The sequence below is a fragment of the Naegleria fowleri genome, assembly GCF_008403515.1.
Source record: "Naegleria fowleri strain ATCC 30894 chromosome Unknown tig63, whole genome shotgun sequence".
Lineage (NCBI taxonomy): Eukaryota > Heterolobosea > Eutetramitea > Acrasida > Naegleriidae > Naegleria > Naegleria fowleri.
Genome location: NW_025407995.1, coordinates 238251 through 252075, shown reverse-complemented (window position 1 = coordinate 252075; position 13825 = coordinate 238251). Strand labels below are relative to the sequence as shown.

General features: G+C 37.7%; 6 protein-coding genes across 6 annotated transcripts; all 6 read left to right on the top strand.

Annotated features, from left to right (window-relative positions):
- Positions 1 to 400: 400 nt before the first annotated feature.
- Positions 401 to 760, top strand: FDP41_008747 (uncharacterized protein; the record flags this gene model as incomplete). Its single annotated transcript, XM_044712634.1, has 2 exons — positions 401 to 632; positions 702 to 760. The coding sequence occupies 2 exons, from the start codon at positions 401 to 403 to the stop codon at positions 758 to 760; spliced, it is 291 nt and encodes a 96-aa protein (XP_044557796.1).
- A 1061-nt stretch (positions 761 to 1821) lies between these two features.
- FDP41_008746 (uncharacterized protein) lies at positions 1822 to 3156 on the top strand (the record flags this gene model as incomplete). The annotated part of the gene is made up of 1 exon (XM_044712633.1): positions 1822 to 3156. The coding sequence occupies one exon, from the start codon at positions 1822 to 1824 to the stop codon at positions 3154 to 3156; it is 1335 nt and encodes a 444-aa protein (XP_044557795.1).
- Positions 3157 to 3391: 235 nt separating this feature from the next.
- On the top strand, positions 3392 to 6781 carry FDP41_008745 (uncharacterized protein; the record flags this gene model as incomplete). Its single annotated transcript, XM_044712632.1, has 2 exons — positions 3392 to 3450; positions 3604 to 6781. 2 exons carry the CDS (start codon positions 3392 to 3394, stop codon positions 6779 to 6781), a joined length of 3237 nt encoding a protein of 1078 aa, XP_044557794.1.
- A 196-nt stretch (positions 6782 to 6977) lies between these two features.
- Positions 6978 to 7793, top strand: FDP41_008744 (uncharacterized protein; the record flags this gene model as incomplete). Its single annotated transcript, XM_044712631.1, has 1 exon — positions 6978 to 7793. The coding sequence occupies one exon, from the start codon at positions 6978 to 6980 to the stop codon at positions 7791 to 7793; it is 816 nt and encodes a 271-aa protein (XP_044557793.1).
- A 266-nt stretch (positions 7794 to 8059) lies between these two features.
- FDP41_008743 (uncharacterized protein) lies at positions 8060 to 9709 on the top strand (the record flags this gene model as incomplete). The annotated part of the gene is made up of 3 exons (XM_044712630.1): positions 8060 to 8250; positions 8520 to 9208; positions 9399 to 9709. The coding sequence occupies 3 exons, from the start codon at positions 8060 to 8062 to the stop codon at positions 9707 to 9709; spliced, it is 1191 nt and encodes a 396-aa protein (XP_044557792.1).
- Positions 9710 to 11358: 1649 nt separating this feature from the next.
- Positions 11359 to 12771, top strand: FDP41_008742 (uncharacterized protein; the record flags this gene model as incomplete). The annotated part of the gene is made up of 1 exon (XM_044712629.1): positions 11359 to 12771. The coding sequence occupies one exon, from the start codon at positions 11359 to 11361 to the stop codon at positions 12769 to 12771; it is 1413 nt and encodes a 470-aa protein (XP_044557791.1).
- Between the last annotated feature and the right edge of the window lie 1054 nt (positions 12772 to 13825).

Here is a 13825-nt window from a genome sequence, read left to right as displayed (position 1 = left end):
CGTGAGAACTAACATCGGCAGCAGGAGCATTCCTGAGTTTGTTTTTCCCAATTTGAGATGTGCAATTAGAGATTTGAGAATTTTCTTTCATTCTGATCACAAGTTGTTAAAATTATTAAAGTCCAGAGAGAAAGAAGATCCACAAAATGCTCCATTAGAAAAATTGGAACAAGACGAAAGTGATTTGCCTATTCGTATTGACAACACCTTTAAAGGACTCAAAGACGATGAATTAGGTCAACCGCCGCTATATTTTTGCCTGTTTTGCAATACAACGATGGGTGGAATGACATGCAACAATTGCTCAAAATTATTAGTATTAGACTCGGTCACTGAAGGTTCGTCATCATGCCCATCATGCAAGAAGGGAATAACCAGGCCCATCTGTTGTCAACAATCCATGCAAGCTCAAAAGATGCCATGGTTGATTTCAGAAAGTCATGCATCACCATTAATGCAATGCAAACAGTGTTCTTTTGGCGTCAATGGGACCAGATGCTTTACGTGTACAACCGCAGCAAAGAATACATCTGCCTCTGGAACTCCATTAGAGTATAATGGATTTTTTAAGAGAGTTTGGGATTCTGATGTATGGACATGTCCTAATTCGTGTGGAAGAGCAAAACGAGGTGGTAAGTTGTTCTAAGCGGATGAGCAATCACATCATAATTTCAATAATGGATAAATTTATATTTAAAAAGGGACCTATCAGGAAGGCAAGTTAACATGCAAGTACTGCACAAAAGGCCTTGTTCTATAACAGTGATACATGTTCAATTCAAATACCTTTTTGATCTCGTATTTTGAACATGACAAAACAAACACATGTAAATACAAATAAAGGTAAGTGAAAGGTGGTATCAAATTTCTTCACAACAGCTTTTGTGGTGGCCCCATTGTGGATTTTAAATGAACAGATTCAATATCAGACCATCCCTGTCTCATTAAGGCTGCACAGAAATTCAATGCAGTCACAACATTCTCCACCAATTGCATTTCATTCATTCATTTCTACATGACCAATGGGTTGTGAAAGAACAATATTCTTACGTTGTCTAAAGGGCACAACTCTCATCAGCTTCTCGATACGGTGCGGAATGTAATCCTGTTCATGTAATACAGTCGGAAACTTGCCAAGTTTTGTGAAAACAGGACCCAAACATGGAGAGATCAAATGCGGAATTAATTCGCATGGTGTTCATTGTTTTTTAGTGTGTTGCCTCACAGAAGAAACAAGAACTGTTCCCAAATTATTCGGGCGAGCATTTCGAATCGCAACTTGAAATTTGTGTGAAAAGTTTCGTTTAACGGTCGTGACAAAGGTAACAAGACCGATTATAAGGAATTTCAAAGAAACCAGAGTGGCTACGGCCATATCACGATGCATGCACCTCATCCCGTCCGATTTGAGAAGTTAAGCATCGTCGAGCTACATCAGTACTGAGGTTGGAGACAACTTGGGAACCTGCAGTGTTGTAGCCTTTTTTATCTTTGCAGCTCATGAAAATGTACTTCAAACCTTTCTTGAAGCAGTAGATTGTTATCATTGCACAATTTCTTTGGTGAAAGAACCAATTTTTTTGACACTTCCAGAGAGTGTCCTTGTCTTTGCGAACATTGGAAAATCACCAATTTCACAACGTGAGAAAACACTTCATATTCAAAAAATAGCTTACTTTCAAACATCATTGATTTCATTACATGAATTTTGAACCTGTGTGTTGACCTCTCCTTTTATTCAACAGAAATGAAATCCATAAAAACTCCAAAGAACAAAACAACAATCAACACTCACTCATATCATCTACAGCGATCGAGGAGATGTTGAGCCATCTGAAAACGCCATTCCATCACCATGATGATCCTCTCTCCTCTTATTCATCCTCATTCATAACGACCACAACAGTTACAACAACATCCGTTACGAATGGCGATGCATGCACAGCACCACGATCATGTAATGAAGACTCCTCATCGATTGACTCTTTCAACAGATCGAGTGTCAAATCACAAATGATTGCCAAATCTAAACGAATGCAAAAACTTTCCAAAAGTGTCCGAAATAACAAACCTACCAATCTAGTATTGATCCAGCACAACCATACCAATACCAAAGCAAACCAGCAACAAGCCAAAAGTCACCTTAATAATTATCTTTCACAATTCTGTAACCACAACAATGAAAGATCTTTGATTCAATCCTTGACCTTTGATTACACTTTTCAAGAACGAATTGGTTGTGGCGGTTCTTCCTCTGTATTTACAGCCATTCACAATAAGAGTGGTGAAAAAGTAGTCATTAAGAAAATGAACTGTTCTTCGCCACTCTTTTATGATAACTTCCATGAAACAGGTGTCGATCATTCCTATTCGGAATATATTGAAAGATGTTTTGTAAATGAAATTCAAAAATTGACCAATCTTCGAGGTTGTGACCATTCGGTTCAAATAGTAGACTCAATTCTCACCTCACATACAAGTGTTTGTGACATGTTTATAGTGTTGCAGTATGAAGAGGGAGTCATTTCATTGGATCAATGGATTCAACAACTCAAAAATTCCCATATTTGTGAAAAAAACAATAATAGGATGATGATTACTGAACAATGTTTGAGGGAATTGAGTTTCAAGTTATTGAACATTCTCGATCAACTTCATCGAAGTCATAAAATCGTTCACAGAGATATTAAACCTTCAAATATATTGGTCAAACCTTCCTCCTCCACAAAAGTCATGTTTGAAAAGATGTACTTGTGTGATTTTGCTTTTGCTTCAAACATTGTGACAGATGTCAATAATGTCAATGAGAGACATTTCGATCATTCATGCACTGAAATTTATGCATCTCCTCAAAAACTGCACCAAGTTTCTTCTTCACACAACAACTGTCATTCCTCAACAGATCCATTAGATGATATTTGGAGTGCAGGAATGACCATTCTTGAAGTAATTTTAGGACATTCGCCTTTGGTTTCTTCACAACATGGATTCTTTCATCAAGATATTTTGCATTTTGATTTCGATTTGTTCATTCACACTCATTCCACCAAATTTTCTCATCTTTCGAAAGATTTTCTATATTTTCTTTCGAAATGCTTGAGTGTTCATCTCAAAGATCGACCTTCTGCCTTTTCATTGATGGAATTATTAAAATAATAAAAAAATAGAGTTGAAAATAAATTTAACGTTTTTCCAAATCGAATGATACTTCCAATTAGAAAACAATGTGATCGCACTTCCAAGGGTCATGCAAAGAGACCACCAATGATATCAATTGTGGTTGATTTTCCCATCCTCTGTCAGGTCATTCCATTCTCGTTCTCACAATGACCTCAATTTTTCCGTCACAAATCAAAACATTATTTTGGCGAGGCAAACCAGCGCTCAAAAAATGTCTCACTATAATCCTCTCTTTGACGAGAATGACGAAACACGGCAATATGATAAAAGGTAAGAACTCTTCCTATGGCTCATACAAATTCATTGTCCACCATCAATTCATGTTGATGACTATTCAAATTTCACATGACATTTGGCATCATCATGATGTGTGTCTCTCTGTCAAAAAACACAACCATCACTACCATCACCACAACAACATAGCTCAACACTCAAACAACCTGTGAAAACAGTCACTGTTTCCTCCTCGACACGACGAGGACTCATGAAAAGAACTCACACCAAAGTGCAGTCCACAAGTTCCATGATGATGATGCCCATCACGAATCCTCATCATGAATCCTCTTCATATCATCATTCTCATGTTTTATCCTCTTCCTTACAACCTTCCTCCCCATCAAGTCCTTCTTCTTTCAATTCTCATCAACAACAACTCTTGTCCTCATCTGTTGCGACGACCACCACGGCCTCTTCATCCGCCTCTTCTCACACGACGACGACGACGATGATGAAACGTCCACCCATTCTTGTGACTCGACGAAATACTTCCAATGTCCATTCGACGAGTATGTCGGAATCGACGCCAACCACTCCGAGTGGAGGAAGAGAAGGTGGAGTGGATGGTCATCATTGGGTTGCATCCTCATCATTGGGAACGAGTCCCTCACACCAACATTTCTCAATTTCGGTTCCGAAGTCGCGAACGACAACTCTCTCCTCTTCTTCTTCCTCTCCGAATGTCCTATCTCCTTCTTCATCGATGTGGAATCATCATGACCACCACAACCATCATCGTCATTCCATAATGAAAACCCATTCATTGATGGACCATTTGGACGATGCGAATGATCGTTCTTCAGAAGAGTCCTATTATGATCCTCGTATTCATTCTCCAATAACCTCATCGAGGAAAGAAAAGAAAAATCATCATCATTCCTATCGTCAAGCATCATCATCGGCGTTCACTCCGCAGCAGCATCATCACCAGGATGGAGAGTTGTACGAAGGAGATGTCTTATTTAGGAAGAGCAGCAGCGATGATAATGAATCATCTTCCAATGAGGATCGTCATTATAACGAGGAGGTAGAGGAGTACAATTTCAATAATAATATCAACAACAACAATAATCACCAAAAACCATCATCATCTGTCCATCATCATCAACCGCTTCAACAAAAGAGTAAGACATCATTTAAGCAATTAAGGCGCACAGAAACTGTTACTCCTGAAATCATTGGAGGAAATGTTTCTCATCATCATCGTCCTTATGCCCCCTCAAAATTTGGAGGGAGGACAGTTCCGAGAGGAACAGTCTCTAGCTTTGCAGCTTCCTCTATCATGCCCTATTCATCGGTTGGGTCCATGCTCGATGATAGGGTTGAAGGGTTTGAAAGCGACCCGGAATCAATCTCGGACGAAGATGATGTCTTTCTAGAGTCTGCTGCCATTCTCAACAACAACAACAGACAAAATTCACCCAATATCTTGTCCTCTTCGCCTCGAGCTGGAGTGAAAGCCACGACATCACTCTCTTCAAGTCCAACTCAGAAACAATTATCGAGTCAAGTACCTCCTCTCAAGCAACCAAACATTAATAGCAGTAGCAGTGCGGAGCTACTCACTTCACGAAATCACACAAAAGGCATGTATTATAGAATGCTCACTGGAGCAGCTACAACACGAGAGAAAAACAGAAAACTTGTATCAAAAAAGAATATATTTGGATTACCCATGTCGTTTTCAAAACAGCCTGCTGTCAAAAGTACAATAGAGTATAAGAATGAAGAATACTTGAAAGAAATGCTTGGAAAAAATAAGAAGGATGCAACCACACCTTCATCCTCTTCATCAAAACAAGGAGCAAAAACGATAACAGAAGAATCTTCTTCAAGTGATACACTGGAAGATATGCAAGACAAATTAGTAATGTTCCACAAAATTCAATGTTCTGAAGGAGCTCTTTCTACAACACCTGGCAGATCGTTTTTGGATGTTCCAAAAAAACCTGTCAGTACGGACACAAAAAAAGAAGACTCTAAGAAAAAGACTGCACATCATCATGATTCATCACCAGCAACACCTAGCCCAAGACAAATCGATTTTAACTCAAACATTAAGAAATATTTCTACAAGGTGAATGCAGGAACTTGTACTACTACTCCATCTTCCGTTTCTTTGAATACAGAGAATATTGATAAGAAACAATTTGAGGTGGTTTATTGGACTACCTACAAGGATTTAGCAGAAGAAGAAAATATTATTGATAATTTCTTCGTTTCTAACTTTAGTGCTATGGATTTGTTGTACAAACTCTTTTACAACAATTCGGCAAACCCCAAACGAAAAAAGAAGCTAAAGGTTTTGTACAATGCACAAATCATATCAGAACAATTAGAACAATTGAAGGATATTTACAAACAAGTTACCAAGTTACGAATGTGTACACTTGTGAAACAAAGTGATGACAGATTACAAAAAAATCAGATAATTCACCAAGAAAAACTTAATGCCTCTATCTCAGAAGATGATGGAATAGAACTAGTTGTGAATGAGAAAGGAGAAATTGATATTTTCAGCATGAAAAATATTATCAATAATTTAGATCTAGAAGTCGTAAATGAAATTAGCCACATACCAAAAGACAAACAGAGAAATATTACAGTGAATGCTGAGGTTGGACTGGGCACAGAAACACCAAAGTCAGATTTTATTACTTTGAAGGATTTAGAAAGCGAGGATCGTTTTGATCTATCAGCTAAAATTACCAGCGACGCCAAAATCGAGTTCTATACTATTCGTAACTGGTTGACAAAAATTTTAGCAGCAACAATTAACAGAAAAAAGAAGGTGGTGAAAGACAGTATGACTGAAGAGTCAGTTATTACAACAGATCCCAACAACAAGACACCTCGCATTGATTCCATGGCAACCTCCCCTGTGACAGCCACACTCTTAAACATGGCTGTTGAAAAAAACGATGCTACTACAACTATCACAGATGACAGCCAGAATTTCAGCTCTGATTATGATACCGATCCAGATAGTTTGCATAGATGGCAGAGGAAGAGCGTTATTCGAAAAGGGCCACTTGAAAATGACACTCCTAAATTGGAAATGCTGCCAACAGAATTACTTGATTACATGACGTCTCTATCTTGCTCAGCGTCGACTCTTTTTGACACACTGGAGGAATGGGAAGTGCGTATTCATGCCTTATTCGCCTTCTTAGAAACTCTCACTCTCCAGACACCACATCAACTGAACTGTATATTAATATTTTTGGGTGATCTTATTCTCTATAACCAAAGCTTAATGAGTTCGGAATTTATTCGTGAATGTCTGATTCCTTACTTGAATACAATTCTGAAAAAAGCCAGATAGTATACCTTTTGTCGAGCTGTTTTTGAAAAGAATTACAGAGAGGTCGCGACTGTTATTCATTAGAGATCAAGCCCAAAGAACAATTAATTTGGCTTTTGACAATTTTTCATCCAAGTCTACATTGCCAGACTTTCTCACTATCTCAAGTTTCCAATTATCTATACAACTCACTCTTATTGAATTCGACTTGTTCACCATGATGGAACCTTACGAATTCTACTGCAGTTACTGGTTATCAAAGAATAGATTTAAGGTCAAAACAAGAGATCCGAGTCCCAACCTTTCACTTTTCATTCAGTGGTATAATACCGTGTCACTGTGGGTTACAGAAACAATTCTTCAATATAATGACATCAAAGAACGTCACAAAGCGCTGTGCAGATTTATCAGCTTAGCGTGGGGATGTTATTCAGTTCGAAATTACAATGGCTGTTTTGAAATTATCACAGGTCTATATTCCAACGAAGTTTACCGATTGAGTAAGACGTGGGCTATGCTCAGTGAAGAATATGTAAAGAAGGCACAAACTCTCATTGAATTAACAAGTGTGGCTAATAACTACAGAAACTATAGAGAAGAACTTAAAAATTCCAAAAAGCCCTGCATTCCAAACTTGGCCGTTCATCTCAAAGATCTTGCTTCCGTCGATGACAGCCAAGAAGATGAAAGAAAATTAACAGAGGAAGAAATGCGTCTCTTGGCTGAAAATGATCAATTCTGTAAACGAGTGTTCATTGGTCGAACTTTGGATGAAGACATTGAATACAACTTTAGCAAGAGACGGGTACAAACTACCTTAATTTGCCAATTACTGAAATATCAGAAAATTTCATACCCTTTCAAACCTAACGAATCCCTCAAGCATTACTTGTGGATTTCTTTACTGAGAATCAATGAAGATATTCGTAGAGAGACAGCCGAAAAGAAAATTAGTATTGAAAAATACATTCAAGAAAAGAAGAGGCAATTCCTTGTGAGGAGCAAACAACTCGAACCAAAATCGACAAGATAAAACCATCACAACCTTTCAAATCCTTTCACTTCTTTATGAATCATCATTGACTGACACGATACTTGTTTAAATAAGCATATCAACAACATTCCTTGTGTATTGATTGAATTCAAAGTACCGAACAATTTGCCCAATAAGCACAATTCTACATACATAGTCTATGTAGAAGGCCTCAAAATCAGAAAACAAAAAAGTCAAAGCCTCTCCAACTCATCTTTCCGAAACATCACTTGTCATGTTCTGGCTCTTCGAACACTCAATAAAAAATGAAGAACACAACGACAACTGGTAGTTCCCCAACAACAACAACTTCTATGGACACTGCCCTCTGCAAAGACATTGAACATCGTATTAAAGCTGTAATTCGATATTCATTGAAGCGAACAGCAGAAGAAGGAGAAAAGTATGCCAAAGAAATGGAAAAGGAAAAATCCATCAAAATGCCAAAAACAAACGAGTAAGTTAATTTGGAGCGTTTTGAGATGTGTGAGACGACGATGATCGTCTCATTCATCATCATGTTTAAATTGGCCATGAATACATTTACATTGTATTGACAAATATGGCAATCACAACACTTTGTTCTTCCACTTCATCATCTTCGTCGTGATGGTCATCATGACACCAATTGGTGTGGTCCATCAATCGTTGTTACTCGACGACGTTTTTGCAACAACACTTCTTCAAATTGATCACTCAAACCTCTTGACATTTGACACACACAAGATCCAAGTCCTACTCATTCAAAGATTTTCGTCCCCTCGATTTCGGAATACTTCGTAAACTTTGTGGAATGAATGATCGTGACTACTTTGCCTCGATTGGTCACTCCAAATTCGAATGGCATGAAATGAATGGTAAAAGTGGTTCCATGTTCGCTCTCACTGAAGACAGAAAACTCATGATAAAAACAATTTCAAAAGATGAAAGCAAAACCATTCGAAATATAATAGTCCCTCAATTACTGGAATACATGAAGAATGAACCCAATACATTCATTGTCCCAATTTTTGGTTTACACAAATTTTCACTCGACAACAAATCTGAATTGAGATTTGTCGTGATGAAATATCTCTTTCAACCACCACACTCTTCACTACCTTCCACTCTATTGAGTACATCGTCTCCATCGACGAGTAGTTCAGCAACATCTCCCAATTCTCCATCCTTGGGTAGTAATAATGGTGGTTCGAGTGGTGGATGGAATGCACCACTCGGAAGCGTCGGAATGGAAATGGATAAAATTTATGATTTGAAAGGTTCAACCACTGACCGTACAGCAAAGGAGGGAGAAACGATATTGAAGGATGTGGATTTGATTAATGACAATATCAAATTTAATGTGGGACAGGATTTGGTGACTGAATTGTTATTCCAATTTAAAAAGGATGTCAATTTTTTAACCTCTTGTGAAGGTGAGTAGTGGATTTTGACAAACTTTTCACATTTCTTACACTTTTTCATGTTATTCACACACCTTTGATTCACACACACCTCTGAAATGGATTGATGTTGTTTCTTCAATTCATGTCATGCATGAACCAAACAACAAACCACACCATTATATGAAACCCAAATCAACCATCTCATCTTTAACACACTCAGTGATGGATTACTCACTCGTAGTTGGTATCACGCATCCTAAAGATACTGCTATGGATATGGCACTTCAGAATTGTATCAAATACAATCGAGAAGAAAAATTACGAGATAAATTCCATGTCATGGTCAACACTCAGAACAAACAAGAATATTACTTTTTGGGAATTGTGGATTATTTCACAAAATATGGACTCATGAAAAAAGCTGCGAAAAACATTAAGAGTATGAAGAATGATCCTTCAACGATTTCAACTGTGCCACCCAGCAGCTATTCGGATCGATTTATGCAATTTGTTTTCAAAATATTTGTTTAATTTCCAAATATGTGTGTGGTCCTTTTGTATTAATACACTTCAATGTTCTACAGGAATTGTGATTTTAATATGATATTCCTTTCACATCATCCATTACGGATCGATCATGATAGCTTTTGTTCCAAAGAAATTTTAATGGGCATGTCACTTGTCTTGAAATGACTTATTTGTTGACTTTCAAGCTAAAAAATATTTGAAAATTGCTACACGATCTAACTGTTCAAAATTTTGAATACTACCTTGCCTTCAGATTGGGCGGAATATGTACTAGACTCATTTCCCTACATTTTAGTCAAATTTATTTCAAAAGTTTTATTCAAAAAGTATACAAACGTTCTGTTCGGAGAACCCTCCGCCAATTTTCGCTGGCATACAAAGACGTGATTAATATAAAAATTTAGTCCCACAGGTCTTTTGCGTCAAAAAATGTTCGGATCATCCGGAGTGTTGTTCCGAAAAGTTTCGAATGGATGTTACGTCTTCTTTGTTCGAAAATTGTCTTGATGATTCTATTCCTAACAGCATTAAGTCTATGAATTCAAAATCTTCCTCCATTGTTTTTCCAATTTCATTCTTCATGTTAATATTGATAACACCAATGGTTATGTGAAAACTTTGTGTGGCGTTTACTTGTCGAGTTATTTTAACACACAACTCGATTATTTTGATGAACATTCACAAATAGTACCTCCAACGTTGATTGGACAGAGCCACTGCTCTTTAATTCTGAAAAGAACAAATGGCCTCCATTAGAATTATTCAAAGGAACTAAGGTAAATTGATTGTTAAATGGTTACAGTTGCATTACCTTCAAAATTATCCTCCCAACAAAAAGTATTGTCCACCACAATCTCCTTTCATTTACCTCAATTCTGGAATGTATTTTGGAAGAAAAGGTGACATCAAATCCTATCTCAAAAAATCCTTTCAACTTGTGGAGAATTCTGCAAATATCTTGAACGACGATCAAGCCACACTCCAAGTCATGTATGTTGCGTAGGCAATCAATCAAACCACTATCCATTCTATCCAGTCACTGGAGATTGTAAATCAGCAATGGGTTTACCCACTTATTTAGCATGTGATCATATTCAACTGGTTACAAATTCTCAAGAAGAGAATGTCAACCAATGTGTGGTGATGAGTAAACGTAATAGTATGGCAGCATTGACGTCTAGTAGTCTAAGTGTACAAACACCCCTTGTGGTTCATGAGTAGTAATGGACCTAAATGTGGAAATTTCTGTCCATGTGTTCATCAAGTGACTCGACAAGGAAAATTGCGAACCTATTTAGAAAAGCAATTGGAATTACAACGAGCTCGTCATCTAAAAATCTTTTAAAATTGAGAGTGTTGTTCTATCAAGCGAATTTTGACTGTTTGAGGTCTCTCCTGATCAGTGCATATGTTGAAATAGTATTAATAAATGTAGTACGGAGTAATTTCGATTCCGAGTGAGATGAAATTTTCAAACTTGCAAATGACATTCAAAATTATAACGCAATCAGTAATATTCCATTTATATTGATAGTGATGAAGAAACCCTTTCTTTGACCACCTTGATCAATTCCTATTAAAGAAGAAGAAGAAAAAGAAGAAGAAAAAGAAAAAACATTCATTGATCCAATTGAAAAACAACCCGTTTTCCAATGGCAAGCAAAGAGATCACACTGATTCGTAAAAACTGGGAACCAGTCGTTCGGGATATTTCCAAGCTTCATCATTCAAGTCTCACCTTCTACGATAAACTGATCAAAGCAGTGGATGATTCTCAAATTGTACTCATCGGAGAAGCCTCTCATGGTACTCATGAGTTTTACAAACACCGAGCAGAGATTACCAAAAGACTCATTGAGGAGAAGGGATTTAATTGTGTTGCTGCAGAGGCTGATTTCCCTGATTGCTTCCAAGTGAATCAATACGTAAGGAACATTACCAACTGTAGCTGTGAGGAGGCTCTTGCAGGTTTTAAACGTTTCCCAACATGGATGTGGCGTAACACTCCTACGAAGGAGTTTTTAGAATGGCTCTGCGACTACAACAAGAAATTCAACTCGACCCAAGACAAGGTGGGATTTTATGGTCTCGATTTGTACAGCTCTGATCGTAGTATGAAAGCAGTCTTGCAGTATTTAGATTCCACCGATCGAGAAGCAGCCATGCTGGCAAGAAAGCGTTACGAATGCATGCAAGGTTTTATTGAGGGCAGACGCACAGGATCCTCTCTAAAGAGAGAGTGTGAAGAGAAGGTCATGCAAGTGCTCATGGATTTGCAATCACGTACTGTCGATGATTTTAAAAACAACTCCTCTGTCACCGAGGAAGATCGCTTGTTTTATGCGGTCCAGAATGCTCTCGTTGTGAAGAATGCTGAAAAGTATTATCGTACCATGTTTATTGATGGAAGTTGGAATATAAGAGACTCTCACTTTTTTGAGACTCTAAAAGAGACTTGCAAATATTACGAGAAAACTTATGGAAAACAAGCAAAGGTAGTTATTTGGGCTCACAATTCACACGTTGGAGATGCTTCCCAAACCGATATGAAGTTTGAGAGAGGAAATGAAATTAACATTGGAAGATTATGTAGAGAAAACTTTCCTCCCAATAAGGTATATATCATTGGGTTTAGCACTTACACTGGAAGTGTGACAGCAGCCGATCATTGGGACGAAGATCCTCACTATAAGAAGGTGAATCCTGGAATGAAAGATTCAATTGAGGATTTGTGTTATAGGGCAACTTTGGGTCAAGGTGTCGACAACTTTATTTTGCTCTTTAAGGATAACAGTGCCACTGCGTCCTCTTCAGCAAGTGGAATGAGTGATGTTGTGATCGATAAGGAACTTGTTGCGGAATTGGCCAATACAAGAGAAGAAAGAGCGATCGGAGTGGTGTATCGACCAAAAACTGAACGGCATTCACATTATTTTGGAGCACAGGTTTCGAAACAATTCGATGCTTTGATTCATTTCAATGTTACTAAAGCAGTTCATCCCTTGGACACTAAGCATGAATGGGCAAAGAAAGAATTGGAAGAGACGTATCCAAGCGGTCTCTAAAAGCCAGCCAATTCTAACTGCCCAATATAAAAAGACACATTTTACAGAAAGTTTGATCATTATATAAACAAATGATTGTTGTTGTCCTGTTGTGGAAACAATATCAATGTTCATCAACAAACGATTGTTGTTGCTCTTTTCGTGCGAGAGAAGCTGTTTAGATGACATCCATCAGATTAAGTAAAAGCAAATGCCTTCAGCCTTAGTAAGCCGCCGTCAAGATTTACAATACATTGTTTCCATAAGCCACAATATTAATAAGGCTTTAATTTGTTAAAAGAAAATGAGTTCGTTGGTGGTTGGATTTAATTGTGTGAGAATAATTGTTTCCTTCAAGAACAAAGGTTTTCCTTCATCTCAAAACGAAAATCAACGAGAATTCTTATCTAATCCAAGAAATGTTGAATTTAAACCCTTGATGAAGGACATGAATTCATTGGAACGACAAACGATCCTATCAGTATTCGAAAGGTAAAGGTCTCCCATATAGAACTCTCTTGGGAAGAGCTTAATAACCAGCCACGTGTCCCAATTATACTCAATTCTCTCGGGGAGATCGAGAGCGTAGCGACCAGCGAAGCAATCAGACTTTTGCCTTCCTTATTGGGCCTAACTATAAAAGTACAATTTTCAAAAAAGCCATAAAAAAATGCATTTTCACAACGGGCCGAGTGATGTTAAGCCTCGCAACAAGCGACCTCATCAACAACCTTCATTCACTGTTCCTTCAACCCCTAAGCTTCAAACACCACAAGTTCCATCATCACCACAACAATTAAAATTTAATTGCAACGGCTTGCCGTTGGATAAATATTCCGAGCTGCTTTTTGGCGATAGCATTTTCAATGCAAATTACAAACCAATAGCGATTAAAATAGGGACAGCATTGAAATCGACCTAGTGTAGTCAACATTGTACAAGAATAAGCGGTATATGTAGTGCGTGCCAAACCACAATGCTTGATCTTGATGATATTATTTCAAAAAAAGACAAAATATTCAAGCAGATCGAAGAATACCAAAGCCTAAAAGCTTGCTTGCACATCCATTGATCA